Source organism: Ostrea edulis, chromosome 2, assembly GCF_947568905.1.
Source record: "Ostrea edulis chromosome 2, xbOstEdul1.1, whole genome shotgun sequence".
Taxonomy (NCBI): Eukaryota; Metazoa; Mollusca; class Bivalvia; order Ostreida; family Ostreidae; genus Ostrea; species Ostrea edulis.
In genome coordinates, this window is record NC_079165.1 from 28,663,615 (window position 1) to 28,691,009 (window position 27,395).

The window sequence follows — 27,395 nt, forward strand, 5'->3', positions numbered from 1 at the left end:
CATGAAATGCGATACTTCACGCATGCATACTTCACGAAGCGCGTCAATGCTTCATGAAAGCGTTGTATAGTGTAGTTTATTGTTTTCAAAAATTAAATTCTTATATTTACATCCTGCCTTCATTTCTATCGGATTCCCAGCCGTTGAAATAGACGGACTATATTTATCAAGATTCATACGCACATTGTTCACATCTGCATCGCATTCATGATGAAATGGATATTATTACAGCTGATAAAGATATCAAAGGCAAACACATTGGAAGTATAAATATTTTATTTAGTGATATCGTTCTCTTCAAATTTGAGAAAAACATACTTTGTTCTATTTTTATAACATTTCATTAATCAACTCAGAATTAAGAACTACATGCATGATAAAATTCTAATGGCTGTATGATTTTCAAAGTCCTTAAAATATAGAGGGTTAGGAAAAGTTAAAACTGTGTTTTGAAATACAAGATAGTTCATGAAGCAGTATACTAAATGATTTCATAAATATGATCTTACAAACAAGAAGGTGTAAATCATAATTTAAATAGTACATAAGACGAATAGATTCAAAGAAATAAATCATCCAAAACAGACACGTGTAAAGTACCATGTCATTTTCATGTGAAACGGAACTTTTCAAAGCACTCTTCATTAAAGGAAAAAGAAAAGGGGTACAGGGGTTAATATTTATATCATTTGGGGGGGGGGTGTTTGGTTGTAGTAAGTATTAATATAAAATTCCTAATAAGGGACTTTTTCCATGGCTTTCAAAAGTTGAAATATATTACCTCTCCCTATATAACTCTATACAAACTTTCGTCACTGATTTGGACTTTAATGGGAAATCATGGGAATAATTTACATTCCACAAGGAACATTGTATTTATTTTTCGTATAAAACCATAAATATAGTTTTCGTTTTCACCAAATTTGCAAAACATTTGTGTGTAGGAAGTGTTGTTAAGAATCACCACACGGCTGATTGATTCCCGCTGTAGGGTTTTCTTTGTCCTGCCTGAAATGTGAATTAAAACATCATTGCATTGGCATATTTTTTTAATTATCATACCAGGGTACTATCATTACTAACAGTACATAGTCCCTACCGTTGGTTGTCTCCCTTCCCGTGACTCCGGTGTCCTGTAGGGACTATCAAGGACTTCTACCGGGACCCTGAAAACCTGGGGTCTTTTGATGGAGAACTAAAACAGTCAACACTTTCTTATAATATTTACAAAAATCACAAAGAACGAATACTAACTAGTGTAAGAATCAATTTTTCATTCCCATTGTAATCACGTTTACATACATGTTGAGATATATTAATATATTTTTGGTTAAACGTTCATGTGATTCAAAATATATACAATGAATCACGCTTATAACGAACAAGTTCATTGAGAAGTGATATCTATACCACTATGAGAGGAAATTAATGATTTTTGGGGGGATATAACAAAATTTGGTTACAACAAACTGTTTTCGTTGACACTGAATGTTAGTCATATTTGTGTTGTAATGTATTTAACAAAATGCTTTTTTTCAAAACGATGTTTTATCACAAGACAAATAACTTATGTAAGTCATGAATAACAACATGAGCATCTGCAATACTGAATGAAAAACAACAGTTATTGTTGGCGGCCTGCCTTTGAATGGAAACGATGACCTATGCCAATGTAGATTTCTAGAATATATAAAGATATAACTTTAAATACAATGTACATGAAATTGAAAGGTGAAGATAACGAACAGTGATCAATTTCATAACTCCCACATATAACTAATATAATATAATTATATGACAAGTATTGGGTTTTTTTTTAAATCCTACAATATTCAAATTAAGCATGATGATATTGCTGATGATAATATTCCCTCGCATACCGAGATATGTCGATGCTTACCAATGGCGGCTTGGTGCGGTATAGACTAGATGTATCGATGCTTACCAGTGGCGGTTTGGTGCCGTATGGACTAGGCGTCTCAGAAATGTATCTCCTCTGACTACTAAATTGTTCATAAACCTGCAATGAACTAGTATTCATTACAGTGGCGGATGCAGAACACTTTTAGGGGACGGAGTGCGACTCAAGTTTGTACCTTTTGTATCGAAAAGTAGGGAGATTGACGACCCAAAAATGGCAAAAAAGATCTTTTTCAAAACAAATATTCAACCAAACGGAGTGGGAAGAACTCCTGTAACCCCTTCTAGATTCCCACTGCATTATCACAATATCGATTTAATCTAAAGGATGTCCTTAACAAAGATTAAAACTTTGATATTTCCTACCTGGTTTGTGACACCCGCTATCCCAGGATGCCTGTACTTGTTTAGAGAGTCTCCCTCCGACCACTGGGATCTCAGATCGTCTGCATCATTCCATCGATATTTGTCTGAAATCCTGTACAGAGTACATATAACACAGAACACTTTATATATAAATTACTAAAATTAAATTATACTAATTAATTACTTGACGATGTTTAAATATACCTTCCGTATGAAAACGCTGGGTGAGTTCCGAGTGCACTGCATGCAGTATTACACGGAGTTGTCCAGCACCTAAGAAATATTCCGTGATACTCCGCGCACCTGATTCTCTGACGTGACTAGGCGGATTCCGCTTAAAATGTCTAACCATATTCAGACTAATTCATGTTTTCTTAAAAATGTCAAAGTAACAAATTTCGCTCTCAGTCAGAACATTGGGTCATTCATGTCAACTGATGCTGATCTGTTGTATCGGGCATTCTGGAACATAATCACACAAGAGACGTCGTACAAATGAAATATGATGTCAGATGTACGAGGGCTGTTCGATATGTAATGTGTATTGTACGATATCTCAAAAGCATTCGACTCAAATAGTGAAATGAACATTACATCCCTTCAAAGTATTCTCCGCTGTTTGAAATACATCATTTCATTCTCTGAGTCCATTTCTGAAATGCGTCACGGTACACTGATTTAGGTAGACCTCTGAAGGTCTTTAGGTAGAGCACTGACTGATGGCTGAGCCAAGGGCTTGTCGGGACTTGTAACGACGACCATATAAGAACTTTTTCAAGTTTCGGAAAAAGGACAAAGTCGCATGGGGCTAGATCTGGAGAGTATGGTGGGTGTGACAAGACGGTAACCTTCTCCGACTTCAAAAATTGCTTCACAAGCTCAGATGTATGTGATGGAGCATTATCATGAAGTAGACGAACATGTCTAAATCCTAACACAGGGCGTCGTTTATGATAATATTTCTTGAGCTTTTTTAATATAACATCTCGGTAATACCGACCTGTAACACTTTTGCCCTTCGGCACCGGAATTTGTATGGTTATACCATCACATGGGAAGAATATGCAATAAAGAACCTTCTTTGTGCTTTAGTATGGTTCTTTTGGCAACTACATGCCTTCTACCGTGTGTAGTTAGTCATATTTTGTTCCCAATGTTTCTTACCGGTTCAAAATAGTCAACCCATATTTCGTCACCAGTAACAATGTTTGAAAATTGTCTTTGATTGAATTTGGGAAACATTTTGAGCAATTGCTTAGCGGTTTGTACTCGCACCCGTTTTTGGTCATCTGTCAATATATGCGGTATCCATCTGGCAGAAATCTTTCATACTTTCAAAATACGCTTCAAAATGAAATGCACCCGAGATAGCGATATGCCAACAGCTTTGGCAATATCACGAATCGTGTGTTTGTCATCACTTTCAATTATTTCCCTGACTTTTTAGACATTTGCCTTGCCTGTTATACTCACAGGTCGGCCAGATTTTGCTGCATCTTTGACGGACTCTGTGCCAGTAAGAACTTTCTTTCTCCACCTACGAACTATCTCATAAGATACCTTATCAGACCCATAAATGTCCCCCAATTCAGTACAAAATCTGCATTACCGAATGACCGAGTTTTGTGCAAATTTTCATATAAGCTCTAATTTCTTCAATATTCTCAACCCGTTTCCCAACCATTTTTACAACAGTGGTCAATGACTGGCTCTATTCAAATGACTATAAGTTTAAAACTATGTGGAGCTGAAGACTCGTGTTTATACCGTTGGAAAGGTATTGAATAGTATGGAAAGCCATAGGGGACCCCAAGTCATGTTCTATATAATCCATTGTATCAACCCTGACCTACCCATGTTGACAACCCAGGATGTCAACTTGGTCATATCCCAATATTAACCTGGTATTTCCAACTTAAAAGCATGGCCAAGTCAAGATGCATCTTTGTCATCCCATGATTACAATCATGGCCTGCGCAAGATGTCATCTTGGCCCCTTGCCAACAGAGCTATTCAAGAGTATCAGCATCCACAAAATCGTACAAAGCGTTATCGCGCTGTGGTACAATACACATTACATATCGAACAGCCCTAGTATATAACCGTGTATCGTGGTGGTATGATGTTTTCGCGTTTTTTCCATTAGACTTCTTATCCAGCTTGTACACAAATAATTTTTAGGAACAAGGTTATGCACTCATAGAAGAACTAACAATGGCTGCAAATTTGATATCATTGCACACCTTTTTATTCAAGAAATAAATTCCATTGCGCTTCATGACAAATAAATGCCGGTGTGAAGCGTTGGAGTTCATACCCTCATGTATTTTAAAGCCTGAAATGTACATTCTACCATCATTTCTGTCGATATTCCCAGCCATTAAAATACACGTACTATAATTATGCATATGTATTCTTACTAACATTGAACGCATTGATGAAGGAATGGCTATCATTACAATTTGTACAGAACATTGGAAATGTAAAGACAAGTACTACAGTACAATATACGGATATAATTTTAATTGAGACAAGTTCGTTAAATACTCGGTTTACAGTCACGTTGTATCTTATTCAGTATATATCGCACTTCAACTTGGTTTTCTCTTTCTTTACTAACACAAACCTCTCAAGTATACTGTCAAGGTTCCCCTCCACCTCCTCCAATCCTCTCACAACCTCATTTGAATGTGATATATAACTTTACATGCATAAACCGGCGTCACTTACCTATCGTCTTTCCTTAAGTTAAAGAAGCGTCTGCAGCATACAACCAGTAGAATAATGAGGATCAGTCCTCCCACCACACCGACAGACAAACCAATGACGTATTCAAACCTCCCCGTTTTTTCCTCACAACGAGGTCCGTAGTAAACTGTCATCAAGTTCTTCTGACACCTAAAAACAGGGATCGTTGGTGTTGATTTCTTACACATCATATCATTTTAAAACAGATGGAAAGACTAACTTCCTCTTATCTTGGTCGGATGCATGCGCGTGGCCAGAAAGAAAATGGAGTGTACGCAAAGTATGACAAGTGGTTAGGAGCCGCCTTGAGGCCCCCAGTGGGTTCAAGGCAAAGCCCTTGTGGAGGCACAGGGGACAAAGCCCTTGGTTTTTCCAATGAAATGACCTATTTTTGTGCATAGAAACAGGGTTTCTTGTAAATTTCCAAAATAAAAAGAATTCACAAAATTATTTTCTAAAGTGTTTTATCATGCCAACTGCGTGTACTAGAACTGACTTTACATTCGTTCTACGAATTTTTAGAAATTGTTTTCGATAACAAAGAATATCCTAATCCGTCTACTACATGTACATATAGGATGTACATTAATTAAAGTGATATTCGACATGATGTTAATCGATATGAAATTCAAAAAGGACTTCTAGATTTGATTCAATGGACATCATGATGCTGATTAAATCATAAACCGGCACAATATATAATCTAGCTACGCGACTGGGGTGCCTTCTTTAACGTTGCTCTGCAATCAGATATTTTATGCTACATAACTTTCATAGATATTGCATTTCAAACATTCTTTTAAAATTATATTTATAATTTTCAGATAAATGCCAATGTAATGAAGGGCACAATACTAGTTTGTAATATCTACATTCATCCATCATGATTATACATGCAAATCAATATGAGCAAATATAAAGCGGCATTGGCGAGGAGCACATCAATGAACTGTAAGAGTTATTCCCCTTATACATTGACACCTTCAAAATTAACACAATACTTAAAAACAAACCTTACTATACAAATAATGGAGAGAGAAATCTACCTGCATGCCGGCTGTTGAGTTGCGGCGTCGTAGTAACAATGACCCCCGTGCTGACACTCCGGGTCCGAGAGGGTACACACGTGCGCGCACTCCGCAGTGTAGTTTAATGGCCGACATTCATATCCGGGAAAACAGAGTCTACTCGCAGGTACAGCATCACACTCATTCTTGTCTGTAAGTACACAGAGAAAATGATTGAAGAGGTTTACTGAGAGAGAGAGAGAGAGAGAGAGAGAGAGAGAGAGAGAGAGAGAGAGAGAGAGAGAGAGAGAGAGTATCAGAGAGACCTTGTATTTGGTTCTTGAAACTGCGTATTATATTAAGTGATGTGTTTAGGATTGATCCAGCTGTTGTGGTCATTTCTGTTAGATTGGCGAGTACGTTGTCAGAAACAATTTGCCCAAACTCCAGTAGGGTTTGTTTTTTTCCTCTTAGTTCCTCAACACTGACGTCCGCTTCCGTCTTAACTACAGTGCTACCTGTAGGTCTTAAAGATATGAGATACAATTCAGGTTAAGAAAAGACCTTCTTATTTAACAAAGAACAATTTCTTGTTCCATTTCACGAAGAGCGAAAACTGTTAATGTTCTTTTCTTTTTTAAATTGCAGATTAGTGAAACACTCTACGTTTTTAAAGTGCTCATGAAAGTATATTATACATATATACGAATTCTGGATTGAATTACAGTACTAACGCTGAAGATCGTCTGCTTCTTCTCGTGTGGAGTACATTGACGACATCACGTTTATGTCTGGTTTTGTTTGTGATTGAAGTCACCCTGAAGCAAAATACAGGAAATCTGTAGCGATAGTCTAATAATTGACACTTATATTACAATCATAATCCATGTTCTTCTTTATAGCTATGAAAATTGAATACCTTATTTGTATATCACTGTAACCAATGAAAATCTTTAATTTCAACTGAAAAAGAAAAGATTTTTTGGAAGATTTACAAACAAGAATGTATATAGTATATGATGTTATTCTCAGTAACTGTTAAATTGTTTTATGGTGGTATTGTATATACTTATCCGATATGCTATATAGTACAGGTATACAATTATGATACACAGTCATCTTGCTAAATTTACCTGTTCTATCAAGGAATCATTGAAAGCTTTTAAATTGGTGATACTACCGCTAAAGTCGAAAGACATATTCAGTTGGAATATGGCACCTGTCACTGAAAATACAAATTAGGGATACTTGAGTAAATATACATGTATTACTGTTTCGTTAGCCGCAAACACTTTTAAAATTGTTGTTCAACGTCTAATCATGAGAATGTAATATACTTAAGAAATGAATTTCATTTAATTTTTGAAAATATACGAGGGCATGGAAAACAATACTTCACATTATTATACTGCGCTAAAATAATAGAATACCGGCGTGAAGCGTTACAGTTGATAACCTCGTGCATTTTTCAAAATTAAATGAAATTCATTTTTATAATTACATTCTACTTTAATTTCTGTTAGAATTCCCAGCCGTTAAAATAGATGTACTATATCTATTAAGATTCATACGCCCATTGCTCACATCCGTTTCGCAATCACACACAAAAAATTGGTAACGCTAGAAATGTAAGCAAGAGGTACTGTGAGCAATGCTCACTAAGAATACCCCCCGCTTATCTCAATCTCCCCTAAGAGTGTTGTTAATAGGTATAAATTACCTCTTTCCTGAGTGTAAAAATATGGTATGTCTTTGTAGAAGAAAATTGAAGATATAGTCCGAACACAAATACATGGCATAAACCTAAATTTTGACCTTGAGATCAAAGGTCAAGGTCATAAAGAGGTCATGAATGTACATGACAAATAGTCTCATGGTGATACACCCATGTCTTATGGTATGATTATGTCAAAACCCTATAATCAATGTTGACCTTGATGTCAAAGTTAAAGGTCATACAGAGGTCATGAAGGTACCCGACACATCGTCTCAAGGTGATACACTCATGTGTCAAATATGGTATGCCTACATGTATGTCAAGAACAAAGAAGTTATGGCCCGGACACGAATCCATTGTAAAAAAAAAAAAAAAAAAACTTATAATTTTGACCTTGAGGTCAAGGGTCAAGGTCATATAGAGGTCATGAAGGTACTCGACACATCGTCTCATGGTGATCCACCTGTGTGCCAAATATGGTATGCCTAAGTCAAAGAACAAAGAAGTTATGGCCCGGACACGAATCTGCACAGACAGACGGACGGACGGACGGACAGACAGACAGTGATTCCTATATACCCCCTGAACTTTGTTCGGGGGGGGGGGGGGTATAATAAATGAATCAATAATTGTGCCAATTTTTTAGTCATATGTTTTTTATTGTGTATATACAGTTTTGTATTTATGATTGCTCTATATTAATTAGGGCAAATTTAGGATATGCTCTTATTGTATTGTATGTACCTTTTTGGGTTGTTCTTATTTTCCTTGTGACAGGTGTAACATATATTTTATACAGGACAATACTGCTACTTGTATATTGTTTTTACTTACATTGGCATTTGTAATAAACGCTCTTTTTCAATTCAAAGTATGTTGCTTTTATCTATTGACAAAAAACAGAGCAGAGTAGACTCTATTAGAAGGATTTGAAGGAAAAACACAGTCTATGGTATACAACATAGACGATGGTATAATTGATAATTTATGTTTTCGCTTATGAAGATTTTTGCAAATTAACACGAATGATAAAGAGAAGGCAATATTTGCTCTTGTTAATATGAAAGTGAGAATATTTCAAATGTTACTTATTTTACTGTCCAAAGAGAAGAACACATGTAATGTGAGTGTTTAAAATTCTAATGTGTGAAATACACGATCGTTTTGTATAGAGTTATAGTACTGTGTGTATATCATATATGTTTGATCATGACTATGTAATTTGAAATATCAGAGTCAGGGGATGAATTCAAAAAGGGGGAGGGGGTGCGACCCAAATTTGTACCTTTTTCCGCCTAAGGGGGTGAAGACCAAATATAGCAAATTTGATCATTTTTATTTTCATTTATTCAACGGAATGGGGAAATACAATTCCCGTAACATCCCCTCTAGATCCACCACTGACTATCATCCTTGGATTGATTGATTGATAGAATATTGTTTAACGTCCCTCTCGAGAATATTTCACTCATATGGAGACGTCACCATTGCCGGTAAAGGGCTGCAAAATTTAGACCTATGATCGGCGCATACGGCCTTTGAGCAGGGAGGGATCTTTGTCGTGCCACACCTGCTGTGACACGGGACCTCGGTTTTTGCGGTCTCATCCGAAGGACTGTCCCATCTAGTCGCCTCTTACGACAAGCAAGGGGTACTGTAGTTAGAATAATCTAACTGTGTCTCGGGACAGGCCCTCACCACAGTTAGAATACCTCCCATATACCCGTAATGTAGCAGAAAATTGCGGAATCGCTCCAAAACGATTTTAAACTTATCAAAGAATAAACGCGTACATTTAAAGTTAAATTTATATACAACTAACCTCATTGGTAATTTGTAAGTCCTTAACACTGTAAAAAATCGTATAATAATATTGTAAACTCAACACTTTGAAATGTCACTTTTCTCGATTCGAACTGACTGCCATTTTACCGGAAACTGCCATCGGAACACCCTGCTGCATGCTGTTTTCCAAAAACGAACGCTTACCTAATTTGCAAATAAGAACGGCCCAAGTGGGTCGTTAAGATAACTTTCCAAATGCATATGAGTGATGTGTTACATAATTTTACCGAAACATGCACTGTGTGCGATTTTCATTTTGCTACATTGCAGGTATATAGGACGCATTCTATCGTTAAATCGGGTCCGTAGGACATTATCATTTTAGCGATAGAACATTCTATCTAGGGGTACTGAGGACCTATTCTAACCCGGATCCCCACGGGAAGGACAGATGGAAGATATAGTTGACGTATTTTACAGTTTTCGGACAATGCACTTCTTCTTTATTTATGATTGGTAGAAAATACATGATGTCAAAATTGTGATGTTTTGTGCAAGGGAGATAATTTGTTGATGATCTAATTCACGTACGACTTCACAATTTTACAAGATTTTTACTTGAAAGATTAGAGAAAACGAAGAGATGAAAATTGCAATGTAAATAAACTGACATTTTAGTCTTATTCATAGCAACAATCAAAAATATTTCTATAATTCAATGACTAACAGAAATTGCCATTTTTGTACGCAAACCTTAAAATTCTTCTCGAGGAAATTCTGGTGATTTAAAACTATTTAGGCCCAGCTAGTATATTTTGTTTCTTGCTGTGTAATAATATAATTTTATTAAACACATTGAACATCTGCTTTCACTGTTTTCTTGAGGTTGAGAAGACAAAGTACTCTGTTTTTAATACAAATACGATGTCTACTTCGAGGTCATACTAGAAAAGATATTGTACAGTAGATTTTAGCAGGTGATTTCTATTTTTAAAAATTATCTTATGTAGATGAAAATAACGAATAGTGACCAATTTCATAACTCCTATAAGCAATACAAAATAGAGAGTTGGGCAAACATGGATCCTTGGATATACCAGAGGTGGGATCAGGTGCATAGGAAGAGTAAGCATCCCTCTGTCGACCGGTCACACCCGTCGTGATCCCAATATCTTGATCAGGTAAGCGGAGTACTGTGTGCCAAGAACGGTCTATCAATCGGTATGAAACACGTCAGACAGCATTTGACCCAATGATATGTTGTATTGGCAAACTAGATGGTTATAACAAACATAGAATTTGCGAAATGCTGAGTTTAAAAGAGACGGTTGAAACCCCTGTAAGATCAGTTATGCACAGATAGAAAAGTACACACTAGTCGTAATGTTTGGCGTGGAACATATTGAAAATTATGCATACGGACGCCATGTTAGGATACAGTCGGGTCATAAACCTCTTGAAATCATTGTGCACAAGAACTTGCATAATGGGCCCAAAAGGCTTCAAAGAATGTTGTTAAGACTTCAGAAATTTGACTACAGCATTGACTACAGAAAGGACCCAGAGATGCAGACATTTTAAGTAGGGCTTATCCTATCAATGAGTCAGATTCAGTCGAATAACATGCATAACATACACAACGTCAACCATCAGTATGAGATGAACGATATTCTCAGATAAAGGAAGCTACAGAAAAAGATGAATCTCTGCAGTTGCTGAAAAGATTATACTGGAGGGATGGCCTGACTCTTCTAAAGAAGTACACCCTGATGTACAAGTGTATTTTCCGTTTAGGGAAGAGTTAATTGTTCAAAACTGTGTCATCTACAAGGCTGAGCGAGTTGTCGTACCCAGATTCATCACGCACAGTATCGTACAGCGAATGCATAACTCTCATATTGGTATCTCAGATAGTATCCGTCGTGCCCAGGACTATGTCTATATATCGAAGGGCATTGAATCGTATATTGGTCAATGTACTGCATGCAATGCCTATCAGGATGATCAACAGAAGGAGCCTATGATAAGCCACGAGATTCCTATTCGCCCTTGGTAAATGATAGGATGTGATATGTTGGAATGCGAAGACAATGATTATCTCATACTCGCAGACTTTTTCCGGATTATTTGGAAGTAGAGGGGCTTTATGGTAAGACGGGAAGCTGAATCATTCTTTTGATGAAATCGCAATTTGCACGACATGGCATTCCAGATAAAGTAATGTCGGACAATGGACCGCCACATGGAAGCCGAGAGTTTGCAGAATTCGAGCACTTTGCATCATTGCCTAGATATGAGCAATCTAATGGAAAGACTGGGAACTCTGTAAAGATAGCAACACGACTTCTTCACAAATGCGCAATGGATACTAGAGATCCATTTTTTGCATTCTTGGATCTGCGCAATGCGCCTACTCAAGGAATAGGTTACTCACTTGCACAACGAATTTTCGGTAGACGCACCAAAACGCTATTACCCGTAGCTGAACATTTACTTAAGCCACGTCATGTCAACCACACTTAGGAAAAGCTCCATTAAAGCAAGGAACGTCAGACACACTACTATAATCGCGGAGCTAATGGGAATAAACCCTTATCGTAAAGAGATACCTTTCGAATTAGTCCTACCGGAGATGAAAAGGGATGGACAAAACATTCGTTCAGGAACAGAGTGATGTGCGATCATACAAAGTGAGAAATGAGGATGGTTGTATATACAGACGTCATCTCCGACTTAGTCAAAAACCATTCTGTCCTGATCAAGAAAGTTCAGAGCACTAATTGAACAATCACAGCGTCATGATGAACCGATTCCTCTCGTAATCAGAAATCAACCCACACCAACGTCAGAACTACGTAGTACACCAGATAACCCTCCCGTTTAGCATTCCAAGCCTCCATCACCCGCTTCAATGAAAGTGCTCGTATGATTGTGAAACCAACGTGTTACCATGATTTGTAGGGTGGAGATAGTTTCGTGTACTATTTCCTTGCACTTCATTGACACCTGTGATCTAGATTGTTCCGGAGCTTCATGTTTATTACCTTGAACTTCATGGACACCTGTGACCTAGATTGTTCTAGAGCTCATGTTTAGTAGAAAGATGATGGAATTCTTCTGATCAAAACATCTGGTTAGACACTTTCTATGCATAAGATAAGTTGAAAAGTTTAGCTGTACACTTTGGGTTAGAGATTAAATCTGCAATGGGCAAACAAAATATTAAAGATAAGGTCGCTAAAAAAAAAAACTTGTTGAAGAAAATATTTTTGAGGCATATGATTCTCCGAAACATACACTTGAACCAGCAAAAACGACGGAATTTGAATTAGAAAAATTGAAGATAGAAAGAAATGTGCAACTTGAGAAAATGAAACTAGAAAAAGAAAGGAAAGAGAAAAATGAATTTGAGAGAGAAGAAAACGCAATTTGAATTAGAAAAATTAAAATTACAACAGAAATCTGAAACATTGTCTGTCAGAAATAAATTTGATGCAGCGAAAAATATCAGATAAGTTTGAAAATTTCAAGAAAAATCAGTTGATAAATATTTCCTTCAATTTGAAAAAGTTGCAGAAAATTTGAAATCGTCACGGCAAGTTTGCTCCACTTTTTTACAAAGTGTTTTGATTGGCCGATGTTTACTCAGCGCTGGCCATAGCTAAAAGTTCAGATTATGACAAGGTCAAGGCCGCGATTTTAAAAGCTTATAAATTAGTACCCGAAGCGTACAGACGTAAAATTCAGAAAATACAGAAAATTTGACAATCAAACATATATAATTAACATATATATTTAATTGCTGTCATAAACTTTAGAAATTCATTTCAAAATTAAGGATTATCTCCCTCACGCATAGCTCTTATCCTTAGGAATTTGGCTCCACTTTTTGGCACACTGTTTTTCCTTATGATAGCTCTAAAACTTCATTGTTATTTCGGATTTCAAACATTTCGATTGAGCATCACTGAAGAGATATTATTTGTCGAAATGCGCATCTGGTGCATCAAAATTGATACGGTATAAGTTTTACATATAGAGTTTGTTAGAGAAAGAAAGATTTATTTGATCAATGGTTGAGATCTAATGCAATTAATGGCAATTTCAACAACTTTCGTCAGCTCATCTTAGTAGAAGGGTTTAAGGAGTGTGTTCATCAAGATTTGAAAACACATTTAGAAGATAATGTGAGAACTCCTGAGGAAGCCGTAGTTATTTCAGATATTTATACTCTTTCTCATAAGAAAAAATTTGTAGCAAAATCTCAAGCTAGTAGTTCAATCTAATTAAAATCAGACTTCTTAGATCCGCGCTGTATACTCTGCGTAAGTAGCGATTGTGAGCATATTCGAGGATCTGATTTTAATTAGATTGGCTAGTAGTTCATCCAAAAGTGTAGATATAGATAAAAAGAGTGCTTCATAGTTTCAATCTAGTTCCCAGTCACCACCTCACAGTGGCTCTGCGTCCACTCCAAGGTCAGGATGTTCTGAATGCTCCTCTGGTGTAGGATCTCTTCCTTCTTGTGCTTATTGTAAGAAACAAGGTCATCTGATTAGTGAATGCTTTAAGCTTAAGAGAAAAAATGACCTTGACAAACCACAGTCACATGCTTGTACAGCATTTAGAAATGATAGGAAAGCCTTTGTTTCGTTTTATGTTGACACTCCTGATGTTCAGGGTTCAAAGTCCATTTTGTTAATTATATAGAGGATTATAAGCCCTTTTTGTCTCAGGGACTTGTTTCACTCAATGGCTCAAGTGAAGTTAAACCTGTTCAGATTTTGAGAGATACTGGTGCTGCACAGACTTTGTTGTTAGAGAATGTTTTGCCCTTGTCTGAGCAGACTTCTACTGGTGGGCCAGGTTTATTACAGGGTGTTGAGCTTGGTGTCATTGATTTTCCCTAACTTAGAATTTATCTGAAATCAGATGTAATTACTGGACCTACTCTTCCTGTTCAAGGCGTTTCCTTGTTGCTAGGCAACCATTTACCTGGTGGCAAAGTTATACCAGATCTTATAGTTTTTAGAAAATCACTTCCAATGTTGCGTCCAATGAAGAAGAAGACTTATATCCAACCTGTGCTGTTATTAGATCGAAAAGAAGTCGAGGCTTACCATGTTCAACCCCTCAATACAACTGGCTCATGTCATAAAATTGACCTCAGTGCCACTTTCCTGTTTGACGTTGATGGCAGTTCACATGAAAACAGACAGCCATATAACTGAGTCTCCACTGAAAACCAGTGACAATGATGGTCCCAATATACAGTTAGGCCAGGGCAAGGACACCTTCAGTAGAGAACAGCTACTGTCGAGCAATATAAGGACCATGATATTATTCAACTGAGGAAGAGGGTACTTCTACCAGAAGAAGCCACCAAAGTTGGAGAGTGTTTCTATACCAATGACGGGATCCTTATGCGAAGATGGCGACCACCCGATGCCCCATCAGATGAAGTATGGCGGGCCGTTCACCAGCTAGTGATACCAGTGGTATACCGTAGGGACATCATGAGTTTGGCTCACGATACACCCATGACAGGTCATTTAGGAGTCAATAAGACTTTTAACAGAATTTTGAGTCATTTCTATTGACCTAAGTTAAGAATGGATGTTTCTGAATTTTGCAAGTCTTGTCATGTTTGCCAGATTGTAGGTAAACCTAATTAGAAAATTTAATCTGTCCCTATACAACCCATTCCAGCATTTGAAGAACCATTCAGTAGGGTGTTAATAGATTGTATAGGAACCTTGCCAAAAACTACGTGAGGGAACCAGTACAGTAAAACTCTGATATAGCGAATTTCTGGGGACCCTCTATAAAAATTCACTATAAGCGTAATTCGCTATACGTTTATAGCGAATTCATAATTCAAATATAACGAATTCGTTATAAAACTGATTTGTTCTACATGTATACCAGTTATATAAGAAAGCAGCAATGCAATCGATATACTTGCGTTTGTATTGTCTTTAAGTGAAATGAAGCCTATATATTTTCGAGAAGAAATATTTTTATACAAGAAATATACAAATTGATTTATATATGTAAATTTATCTTGATGGATTATTAAGTCATGCAAGAACATGTCGAGAGAGAAATGTCAACAAAATTTTGCGCAATACATACATGTACAGTCTATTGCAATTGTCATTTACTTGTTGCTTTACACAAATAAAGGAGTGTACGATAAAATAAATGCAATCAAACTTCAAATTTAATTAACGAAAATAGTAAACAATACCGACAATATATTTCCTAAACGTATGTGTAAGTATTGTTTTGCGTTAACAACCTTTTTTGAAAAAATACAAACAGAAATTTTGTAATAAGTGTGGATCCTTTATGTCAATGGAAAACGATTGTTAAAAATCACAAAGAGTTTAAAATGAAAAAAATAAATTCGTTATAAAAGATGATTTTTACGTTCATTTTTAATTCAAGGGGAATTGGAATTTACTTCGTTATATCCGTAAATTCGCTATATCCGTGTTCGTTATAGACGCAGATTTTTATATAGAATATATAGAGAATTTGCCGGGGAAATCGTTTTCACTTCGCTATAGCCGTAATTTCGCTATATCCGTGTTCGCTATATTCGAGTTTTACTTACTATCATGTGTATGTCCACTCGATTCCCTGAAACTATACCCCTTAGGAATATTAAGGCGAAAACCATAGTCAAAGACCTTACCAATTTTTTCAGTTCTGTTGTAAGTGCACTATATTAGGAACTTCCGGAACTTAACGACTGACTGACGGAGAGTGTCGAGGATTACCACGAGGAGAGATTCCTATGCACCACGAGGATAGTTTTTCCTGCGTAGTTCGAGAGCGTGTTGCAGACTACAGTACAACCACTGTTTGATCAGCGATATTGAATTAATTTAGACCCGCCGAACTTGCGGCCTTGTATCATCATAGCTAGTTTTGAAAAGTAAACACCATATTACATCAGTTATGTAGGAGTACCTAAAGCTATTTAATCAGACCAAGGTTCAAATTTTAAGTCAGGATTGTTTCAACAGGTCCTGCTTGAGTTAGGTGTTAGACAGTATAAGTCTACTGCTTATCATCCCGAGTCTCAAGGAGAACTTGAACGTTTCCATCAAACCCTTAAAACTATTATGAAGACATATTGTTATCAGTATGAAAAATTGGTGTTTAGCCATACAGTTAGAGGTCCTTTGAAATTGCTGAAAGAAAAATGGCTAACTGAAACTGGTGCTCTTAATCTTTTAAACTGTGTATCAAATTTCAAAGAGAGACTTCATAATGCTTGTAAATTAGCACAAGAAAATCTCAAGAGTTCTCAAGCTAAAATGAACGTTTGGTATTACAAAGATGCCAGGAACAGAGTTTTTAAACCAGGTGATAAGGTTCTTGTATATTTACCTGTTCCTGGTCATCATTGGCAGGCCAGGTATTATGGTCCTTATGAATTGGAAAGCAAACTAAGTGATGTGAACTATGTAGTCGGCATAAAGAAAAACGAGTTTGTCACATTTACATGTTGAAATAATATTTTGATAGATGGACAGAGGATGCTTACTCCTCCTAGACACTTGATCCCACCTCAGGTGTGTACATGGGTCCGTGTTTGCCTAACTCTCTATTTTGTATTGTTTATGGGAATTATGAGATTGATTGCTGCTCGTTATCTTCGCCTTTCAAGTGACCGAAATTCTGTAAAATCAGTTTCCACTTTATCTAATGTTAAGACATTACAGAAATGTACTGCGAATGAAATTAATGTCGAAACTTGTGAAATAGACTAAAAAACTCAGAGCTTCTTGCCAATCTTGATAACAAACTTAGACATTTGAATATTCACCAGAGAGAACAAGTTCAACTTCTCATGGCTAATTATCCTTCAATCTTCTCAGATGTTCCACAAAAGACCAATGCCGCTTGTAATGATGTCATAGTTAGTTACGCTTTGCCCATCAAGCAGCATCCCTATCGTTTAAACCCATTAAAATTGCAGTACTTAAGAACAGAAGCGCAGTACATGTTAGACAATGACATTATCAAACCAAGTAAAAGTGACTGGAGCTCACCTTGTATTCTAGTACCGAAACCTGATGGTACATGTACATGTACCTACCGATTATGTACTGACTTTCGAAAAGTGAATTCTGTCACGAAAACAGACTTTTATCCTATTCCTAGAATTGATTACTGTATCGACAAAATCGAAATTTGTAATTACATTTTACCTGTCGAAGGGTTAATGACAAGTGTCATTGACTGAGAGAGCCATAGAAATATCTGCATTTGTGACTCCCGGTGGTTTCTTTCAATACAAAGTGATGCCGCTTGGTATGAAAAATGTTCCAGCGACCTTTCAGCGGATGATTCATTCCCTTCTACATGACCTTGGAGGATGTGAGCTGACATTGATGATAATATCATCTACAGCGACACATGGGAGGGACATCTCCAAATCATACGAGTACGAGGGTCATGCATTAAATATTGCAACCTATGGCTTTCCATTAAATATATGTACAATTTCAAGTTTTTCTTTTCACGGTCTGTTAGTTCCATTAATTCCTTCTGACCTGTCGATAACCGCACGCATTTTGCTTTAGTATTCATAAAGTTCTTGCATTTCAAAGACGGCATGGTCACTACACTGAAGAATTTTTAGTTAAAAGATGGTCCCTCAGGCGAAATTGGAAATGAGAGACTATATGAGAAACTGTGTATTGCTAGGGATATCCTTAAAAGACACCTACAAGGAGATGCTTGCTATATATATGGGAAGGCTATAATTTCACACAGTACAATTTGTAGATGGATGAAGAAATTGAAACACGGAGAAACAAGTCTGGAAAATCGAACACGCACAGAACGACCAAAATGTGTAATGATCCAGAGAAACATTGATGTTACTATGATAACAGAGGATGCAAGATGCACAGTAAAAGACATTGCCAAGGCCCTCCAGATGTCCACTGGAACTGTACATAAAATTTTAACAAAAGAACTCAATCTGAGGAAAGTTTCAGCCAGGTGGGTGCCTCATTTGCTAACTGAAGAACAAAAGAAAACAAGAGTAAAAATTGCAAAAGAACTCCTTAAATCGTTTAAGAACTGTGACAAAAGAAAACTATCTAGTATTATAACTGGTGATGAGAGTTGGATTTATCATTTTGAGCCTCAAAGAAAGGTTGGTAATAGAATGTGACTTCAAAGAGGCAGAGGAAGGCCAATAATTGCAAGGAGATGTCAGAGTTCCAAAAAGGTTTTGTACAGTATTTTCTTTGATTCTACAGGTGCAATTGTTTAAATTCCTACACCTAAAGGGAGGACTGTTAATGGTTTGTTTTATAAGAACAGGGTATTTAACAGAGTGAAACAAGTTTTCTGTAAAAGACACCCAAAGACATGCCTTCGGGGAATTTGTCTATTGCATGACAACGCTGCCGCGCACAAACACAGAGATGTAAAGGAGTTTCTGAGGAGAGAAAGAGTTGTAGAGTTATAACACCCGTCATATTCGCCGGATCATATACAACTGGAGTCCATGCGACCTTTTTCTCTTTTCTAAGCTGAAGAAAATGCTAACTGGAAGACGCTATCACTCTAGATCGGTCCTTGTAAGTGCTGTCCATCACTGTTTTTAGGTATCCCACAGAATGAGTATGCTGATGCCTTCCGGTCTTGGATAAAAAGACTTGAGACGTGTGTAAAAGTAAAACGGGAATATTTTGAAGGATTGATGAAATAAATCATTTGATAAACAAACTGTGTTTTATTTTATTTAACCAATTGCATTATATTTTGAATGGCCCTTATATTCTTAGACATTCTGGCAAAAGCAAACTTAACAGTGAACCTTGCAAAGAGTTACATTTGTCATGCTACTGTACAGTATTTAGGTCATAAAGTAGGTCAAGGTTATGTTATACCTATTATGGCTAAAGTGAAGGATATTGCAAAGTTCCCGATTCTTACAAACAAAAAAGAGCTGATGAGATTTTGGGGTATGACAGGTTTTTACAGAGATGTTGTCCAAATTTTTCTTCAATAATAGGTCCACTTACGAAGTTATTGCAAAAGAGGGTTAAATTTGTATGGACAAAGAAAATGGATATAGCGAAATTACGGCTATATTGAAGTGAAATCGATTTCCCCGACAAATTCTTTATATTTTCTATATAAAAATATGCGTCTATAACGAACACGGATATAGCGAATTTACGGATATACCGAAGTAAATTCCTATTCCCCTTCCCTTGAATTAACAAGAGGCCCAGGGGCCTTATAGGTCACCTGAGTATCATGTAAGAACCTTCCAATGTTTGAATTAGGTTTGTGTTTAAATATAAGAATTTTACTTTTGGATGGAAGAAACATTGAATAGCTATGTGGTCATGAAGTACATGTTTCATTTTTATGTTCAATCAATAATCCTTTTCAAAAAACCTAGGTCTGAGACATCATAAAGAAAAGGGTTATTTACTCCTTAGATAAAACCAATATAAGAAGATTTTCAAAGAATTTCTACATTTTCACTATATGACCAATAGAGCCCCACCCTAACACAAGAACCCCTGCCCCAGGGGCCATGAATTTCACAATTTTGGTAGAGGGCTCAACGCTCATTATAATTATACCCTCAGTTTGGCTTCTTGATGTCCAGGAGTAAAGAAGAAGATTTTTTAAAATTACACTCATTTTGATGGTTTTTGCCCCACCCCTCAGGCCCCAGGGGGGCAGGGACCACGAACTTCACACTTTTTGTTCCCCTCCACCCACAGATGCTATATGCCAAAATTGGTTGAAATTGGTTCAGGGGTTTCAGAGAAGAAGCTGAAAATGTTCAAATGTTAACGCATGACGACGGACAAAAACAGAAGATTTTCAAAGAAATATAGCATTTTCACTATATAATCAATCAGCCCCGCCTTTGCACCAGAACCCCTGACCCAGGGGCCATAAATTTCAGTTTTGAAAGAAGCATCCTTGATCATCATTATCATTCTATTAGTTTGTCTACTTAATACCCAGCAGCAGAGGAGAAGATTTTCAAAGAAATAAAATGCATTTTCACTATATGATCAATAGGGCACCACCCTAATACCAGAACCCCTGACCCAGGGGCCATGAATTTCACAATTTTTAAAGAGGCATCCTTGCTCATCATTAGCATGTTATTAGTTTGTCGACTTAATACCCAGAAACGGAGAAGATTTTCAAAGAATTTCTACATTTTTACTATATGACCAATAGAGCCCCACCCTAACACAAGAACCCCTGCCCCAGGGGCCATGAATTTCACAATTTTGGTAGAGGGCTTAACGCTCATTATAATTATGCCCACAGTTTGGCTTCTTGATGTCCAAGAGTAAAGAAGAAGATTTTTTAAAATTACACTCATTTTGATGGTTTTTGCCCCACCCCTCAGGCCCCAGGGGGGCAGGGACCACGAATTTCACACTTTTTGTTCCCCTCCACCCACAGATGCTATATGCCAAAATTGGTTGAAATTGGTTCAGGGGTTTCAGAGAAGAAGCTGAAAATGTTCAAATGTTAACGCACGACGCACGTCGCACGACGCACGACGACGGACAAAAACAGATAGCAATAGGTCACCTGAATGAATTCAGGTGACCTAAAAAATGAACGGATATATCACGTTTTATAACAAATTTGTTTTTTTATTTGGTGTTTTTTTTCTCTCTTTCATTTTAAACTCCTTGTGATTTTTAACAATTCCTTTCCATTGCCATAAAGGATCCACACTTATTACAAAATTTCTGTTTGTATTTTTTCAAAAAAGGTTGTTAACGCAAAACAACTACACATAAGTGACGATATTGTTTACTATTCTCGTTAATTAAATTTAAAGTTTATTTGCATTTATTTCATCGTACACTCCTTTATTTGTGTAAAGCAACAAGTAAATGACAACTGCAATAGACTGTTTGCATGTATTACACATAATGTTGTTGACATTTTTCTTTCGACATGTTCTTGGGTGACTTAATAATTCATCAAGATAAATTATCGTGTATAAATCACTGTGTAAATTCCTTGTATAAAATATTTCTAGAAAATATACAGGCTTAATTTCTCTTAGAGACTATACAAAAGCAAATATATCGATTGCTGCTTTCTTATACAAGCATCTTTGGCATTAAATTTACTTGTTGCTTTACACAAAGAAAGGAGTGTACGATAAAATGAATGCAATTAAACTTCAAATTTAATTAACGAGAATAGTAAACAACACCTAGAATATATTTGCTAAACGTATGTGTAAGTACTGTTTCGCGGTTTGTTTTTTGTTTGTTGTTTTTTTTTGGGGGGGGGGGGTTTGGTTGTTGTTTTTTTTCTTAAATAACAAACAGAAATTTCGTAATAAGTGTGGATCATTTATGGCAAAGGAAAGCGATAGTTAAAAATCACAACGAGTTTAAAATGGAAAAAAAAATGTTATAAAAGGTGATTTTTACGTTCATTTTTATAATTCATGGGGAATAGGAATTTACTTCGTTATATCCGTAAATTCGTTATATCCGTGTTCGTGTCCGAGGGCAGCAAGAATCATTTTACATATCAAAGTACCTCATTCAGTGTCAACTTCTTGCATGCTATCAAATTTGAAATGGATGCCTTTGATTGACTATTTTATTTATCGAAAAATTATTCTTATGTTTAAAGTTTTACATCATATGACTCCAGAGTATTTACATGTTTTTAGATTTGTGAATGAGGTAAACACAAGAAATACAAGACAGAGCTCTACAAATTTTATCTATGTTACAAGAGCCAAAACAGAATATTTTAGAAGATCTTTTATCATTTCAGCAGCAATTTTATGGAACTCGTTACCAGATTTTATAAGAAAATGTACAACTACCACATCTTTTAAATCAGCCTATCTAAAACATTATTTTGACACTCAATGATACTCGTGTGTTTATTGTCTCTTTTCATTTAGTTCTTATCTGTATGCATATAAATTGTGGTATTTCCATGCTTTGTGATATATTATGTTCTCGATATGTATATATGTTATAGACAGGACCACAATGTAAACTAGTTTATACAACTAATTGTGCAATCCTGTATAAATAAAGGATATTATTATTATTATGTTCTAGACGCAGATTTTTATATAGAATATACAAAGAATTTGCCGGGGAAATCAATTTCACTTCGCTATAGCTGTAATTTCGCTGTATCCGTATTCGCTATATTTGAGTTGTACATAGAAAGACTTAATCTTTCTTAGTCACCTTGTGTACTTATATGTTTGTATAATAATTGAAAAAGACATTCCATTGTTAAATATACTCTTGAGTTATTCCTGACATAAATGCTTTCACACTTCTACATTGTATATGTTATTGATTACATTACCAATGGCAGGTTCTGTGGGAATTTCTTCTTTTGGGGAATCGCCTGGCGGGGAACGTTCTGTGGTGGAGACCGTCTCAGACGTCACTTCAAACACAAAAAAAATTAATTATTCAATTACTTCAGAATTGATAAAAAGGGTAATTATTTAATCAATTCGGAAATATTTTTTTAACAAGGAAATCATTTAATTACTTTGCAATTGTGAAAAACGGGTAATCATGAAATTGATATGCCATTATTAAGAAAGGTAATCATGTAATTAATTTAGAATCGTAAAATAAAACCCACAAGTAATCACTTAATTGATATACATCTATAAAAATTAATTTATTTATTTAATCTAGAATTATTTTTTAAAATCAGCATTTCATTAATTTATAATTATTTAAAGAATGAATCATTTAATAAATTTAGAAATGTAAAGAACATAAGGTAGTCATCTAATGCAATTAGAATAATGAAATAAGTAATGATTGAGTTAAATTAGGATTGTGAAGAAAAAAGGGGACCATTCAATTAATATACAATTATAGAAAAGGTACTAATTTCAGAATCATGAAAAGTAATCATTTAAGGTGGCTCACTACACTAAAATTTCAATTGATGGCTCGTTTTTAAAGCATCTCGTATGAAGCATGGTTTCTCCATCGAAAAAGTAATACATGTACATGCTCTCAATGACTTTATATGATTTTTTAAATGATTTTTTTTCCGGAAGGATAAAAAAGACGTTTTGTTTGCAAATAAGATATTCCTGAGTCAAAATTTCGCTGTGATTTGGTGCATGATCTGAATATCGAATAAAATCCTAAAAGACTCATATAAATGTTCCAATTTCTTATTAAAAATATTTATGAAAATTGAAAACGTTATTTGTTAAGCTTTTGAAAGGTATACAATATACAACCATATTTCATATCTAGTAAATGGATGGTGGGATTTTTGTAATCATGGTATTATTTTGAAAGGTTCATCAAATAAAAATAAAACACCATAGGAATTTTCAAAATTTTTTTAATTGCTTGATTCATTTCACCTAGAATTTAACATTGAAGTCCATGGGAAGAGCATGTTTATTTAAATATTTTAAAAGGAATTTATTTTCATATAAATATCTTGGTAGAAAGTTACATACTTTTTTTTTTTTTTTTTTTATAAAAATATGAAATAAAATTAATCATTTACCACACATATTTTCAGAAAATTAGATTTTTCTTATTTTTACAGAGGACATGTAACTCTTCCGAAAGAAAACAAATATATTTTTTAAAGAAATTAAAACGAAATTACCAAATTTCAGATATATCGTTGTATTTTAGATTTGAATCAAACGAGAGAAAAAAAGTACCAATCCCGATCAAAATTAATAGAAATTGATAAAATAATAATTTTGTTGTTAATTGTATGCAGCACTTTTCATCAAAAAATACCATTAGTTTCTTTTATAAATTCATTTTACATCAAGGGAATGTAGTTTTCTGATTACAATGTTCTTCATGACTACTTTTTTATAATTCTGATCGGGTTTGCTTCAAATTTTGAAAAATTTGCAATGTTTCTGAATTTTAAACATTTCATTTCAACTATTTTTAAAAACATATTTTTCCGATATATTTTTTATTTGATTGACATATTTTTTGAAGATTTTATCCTTAGATTTAAAAAATATTAACAAATAACGTTTTAAATTTTTTTTATTTTTTTTTTCAAAAATTAAAACGTCTATCTGGGTCGTTTAGGCGTGTTTTATTAGATTTTCATATCAAGCACTAAATCACAGCGAACTTTGGACTCTAGAATTTCCTATTTACAAACAAAACACTTTTTCTATCATTCCGGAAAAAATCATAAATATTCATATAAAAAATGGGAGGCTTGTTTCACTCTTTCGATGGTGAAATCATACTTCATAAGAGGTGTTTTAACGAGCCATTAGAGAAAATTTTGGTGTAGTGAGATACCGTGATAATTCAGAACTATTAAAAAACAAGCAAAATAAATTGATTAATTTAGAATTATTAAAATAAGATATCCATTTAACTTAGAATAAACATTGTTAAAAGGGTAACCATTTAATCAATTTAGAATTGTAAGGAAAAAGTGGTAAACATTCAAATAATTCAGACTGCACTTGTTCTCCCTGTTGGTCTTGTAGGATTTGGTGCTGCTGTAGTTGTAGGATTTGGTGCTGCTGTAGTTGTAGGATTTGGTGCTGCTGTAGTTGTAGGATTAGGTGCTGCTGTAGTTGTAGGATTAGGTGCTACTGTAGTTGTAGGATTTGGTGCTGCTGTACTTGTAGGATTTGGTGCTGCTGTACTTGCAGGATTTGGTGCTGCTGTAGTTGTAGGATTTGGTGCTGCTGTAGTTGTAGGATTTGGTGCTGCTGTAGTTGTAGGATTAGGTGCTGCTGTAGTTGTAGGATTAGGTGCTGCTGTAGTTGTAGGATTAGGTGCTGCTGTAGTTGTAGGATTTGGTGCTGCTGTAGTTGTAGGATTTGGTGCTGCTGTAGTTGTAGGATTTGATGCTGCTGTAGTTGTAGGATTTGGTGCTGCTGTAGTTGTAGGATTTGGTGCTGCTGTACTTGCAGGATTTGGTGCTGCTGTAGTTGTAGGATTTGGTGCTGCTGTAGTTGTAGGATTTGGTGCTGCTGTAGTTGTAGGATTAGGTGCTGCTGTAGTTGTAGGATTTGGTGCTGCTGTAGTTGTAGGATTTGGTGCTGCTGTAGTTGTAGGATTAGGTGCTGCTGTAGTTGTAGGATTTGGTGCTGCTGTAGTTGTAGGATTTGGTGCTGCTGTAGTTGTAGGATTAGGTGCTGCTGTAGTTGTAGGATTTGGTGCTGCTGTAGTTGTAGGATTAGGTGCTGCTGTAGTTGTAGGATTTGGTGCTGCTGTAGTTGTAGGATTTGGTGCTGCTGTAGTTGTAGGATTTGGTGCTGCTGTAGTTGAAGGATTAGGTGCTGCTGTAGTTGTAGGATTAGGTGCTGCTGTAGTTGTAGGATTTGGTGCTGCTGTAGTTGTAGGATTTGGTGCTGCTGTAGTTGTAGGATTTGGTGCTGCTGTAGTTGTAGGATTTGGTGCTGCTGTAGTTGTAGGATTAGGTGCTGCTGTAGTCGTAGGATTTGGTGCTGCTGTAGTTGTAGGATTTGGTGCTGCTGTAGTCGTAGGATTTGGTGCTGCTGTACTTGCAGGATTTGGTGCTGCTGTAGTTGTAGGATTTGGTGCTGCTGTAGTTGTAGGATTTGGTGCTGCTGTAGTTGAAGGATTAGGTGCTGCTGTAGTTGTAGGATTAGGTGCTGCTGTAGTTGTAGGATTTGGTGCTGCTGTAGTTGTAGGATTTGGTGCTGCTGTAGTTGTAGGATTTGGTGCTGCTGTAGTTGTAGGATTTGGTGCTGCTGTAGTTGTAGGATTAGGTGCTGCTGTAGTCGTAGGATTTGGTGCTGCTGTAGTTGTAGGATTTGGTGCTGCTGTAGTCGTAGGATTTGGTGCTGCTGTACTTGCAGGATTTGGTGCTGCTGTAGTTGTAGGATTTGGTGCTGCTGTAGTTGTAGGATTTGGTGCTGCTGTAGTTGTAGGATTAGGTGCTGCTGTAGTTGTAGGATTTGGTGCTGCTGTAGTTGTAGGATTTGGTGCTGCTGTAGTTGTAGGATTTGGTGCTGCTGTAGTTGTAGGATTAGGTGCTGCTGTAGTTGTAGGATTTGGTGCTGCTGTAGTTGTAGGATTTGGTGCTGATGTAGTCGTAGGATTAGGTGCTGCTGTAGTTGTAGGATTAGGTACTGCTGTAGTCGTAGGATTTGGTGCTGCTGTAGTTGTAGGATTTGGTGCTGCTGTAGTTGTAGGATTAGGTGCTGCTGTAGTTGTAGGATTAGGTGCTGCTGTAGTTGTAGGATTTGGTGCTGCTGTAGTTGTAGGATTAGGTGCTGCTGTAGTTGTAGGATTTGGTGCTGCTGTAGTTGTAGAATTAGGTGCTGCTGTAGTTGTAGGATTTGGTGCTGCTGTAGTTGTAGGATTAGGTGCTGCTGTAGTTGTAGGATTAGGTGCTGCTGTAGTTGTAGGATTAGGTGCTGCTGTAGTTGTAGGATTTGGTGCTGCTGTAGTTGTAGAATTAGGTGCTGCTGTAGTTGTAGGATTTGGTGCTGCTGTAGTTGTAGGATTAGGTGCTGCTGTAGTTGTAGGATTTGGTGCTGCTGTAGTTGTAGGATTAGGTGCTGCTGTAGTTGTAGGATTAGGTGCTACTGTAGTTGTAGGATTTGGTGCTGCTGTAGTTGTAGGATTAGGTACTACTGTAGTTGTAGGATTTGGTGCTGCTGTAGTTGTAGGATTAGGTGCTGCTGTAGTTGTAGGATTTGGTGCTGCTGTAGTTGTAGGATTTGGTGCTGCTGTAGTTGTAGGATTAGGTGCTGCTGTAGTTGTAGGATTTGGTGCTGCTGTAGTTGTAGGATTTGGTGCTGCTGTAGTTGTAGGATTAGGTGC

The 27,395-nt window shown here is 36.2% G+C and overlaps 1 protein-coding gene across 1 annotated transcript; it reads right to left on the minus strand.

Moving 5' to 3' along the window:
- Positions 1 to 258: 258 nt before the first annotated feature.
- LOC125679738 (uncharacterized) lies at positions 259 to 25,246 on the minus strand. The gene is made up of 12 exons (XM_048919197.2): positions 25,058 to 25,246; positions 22,927 to 23,010; positions 7,175 to 7,266; positions 6,961 to 7,004; positions 6,776 to 6,859; positions 6,368 to 6,567; positions 6,081 to 6,252; positions 5,017 to 5,184; positions 2,287 to 2,398; positions 1,946 to 2,020; positions 1,100 to 1,195; positions 259 to 1,008 (listed from the first exon to the last, which is right to left on the minus strand). Coding segments are annotated over exons 1-12 (1,176 nt in total). The 5' UTR covers positions 25,059 to 25,246; the 3' UTR covers positions 259 to 960.
- Between the last annotated feature and the right edge of the window lie 2,149 nt (positions 25,247 to 27,395).

Bases quoted from the DNA above. Each gene is read 5' to 3' on its own strand.
- LOC125679738 (XM_048919197.2), bottom strand. The intron at 2,399-5,016 runs GTAAGTGACGCC...TACTCTGTACAG, and splicing joins AACTTAAGGAAAGACGATAG to GATTTCAGACAAATATCGAT. The intron at 2,021-2,286 runs GTAGGAAATATC...AGTTCATTGCAG, and splicing joins TAGCGGGTGTCACAAACCAG to GTTTATGAACAATTTAGTAG.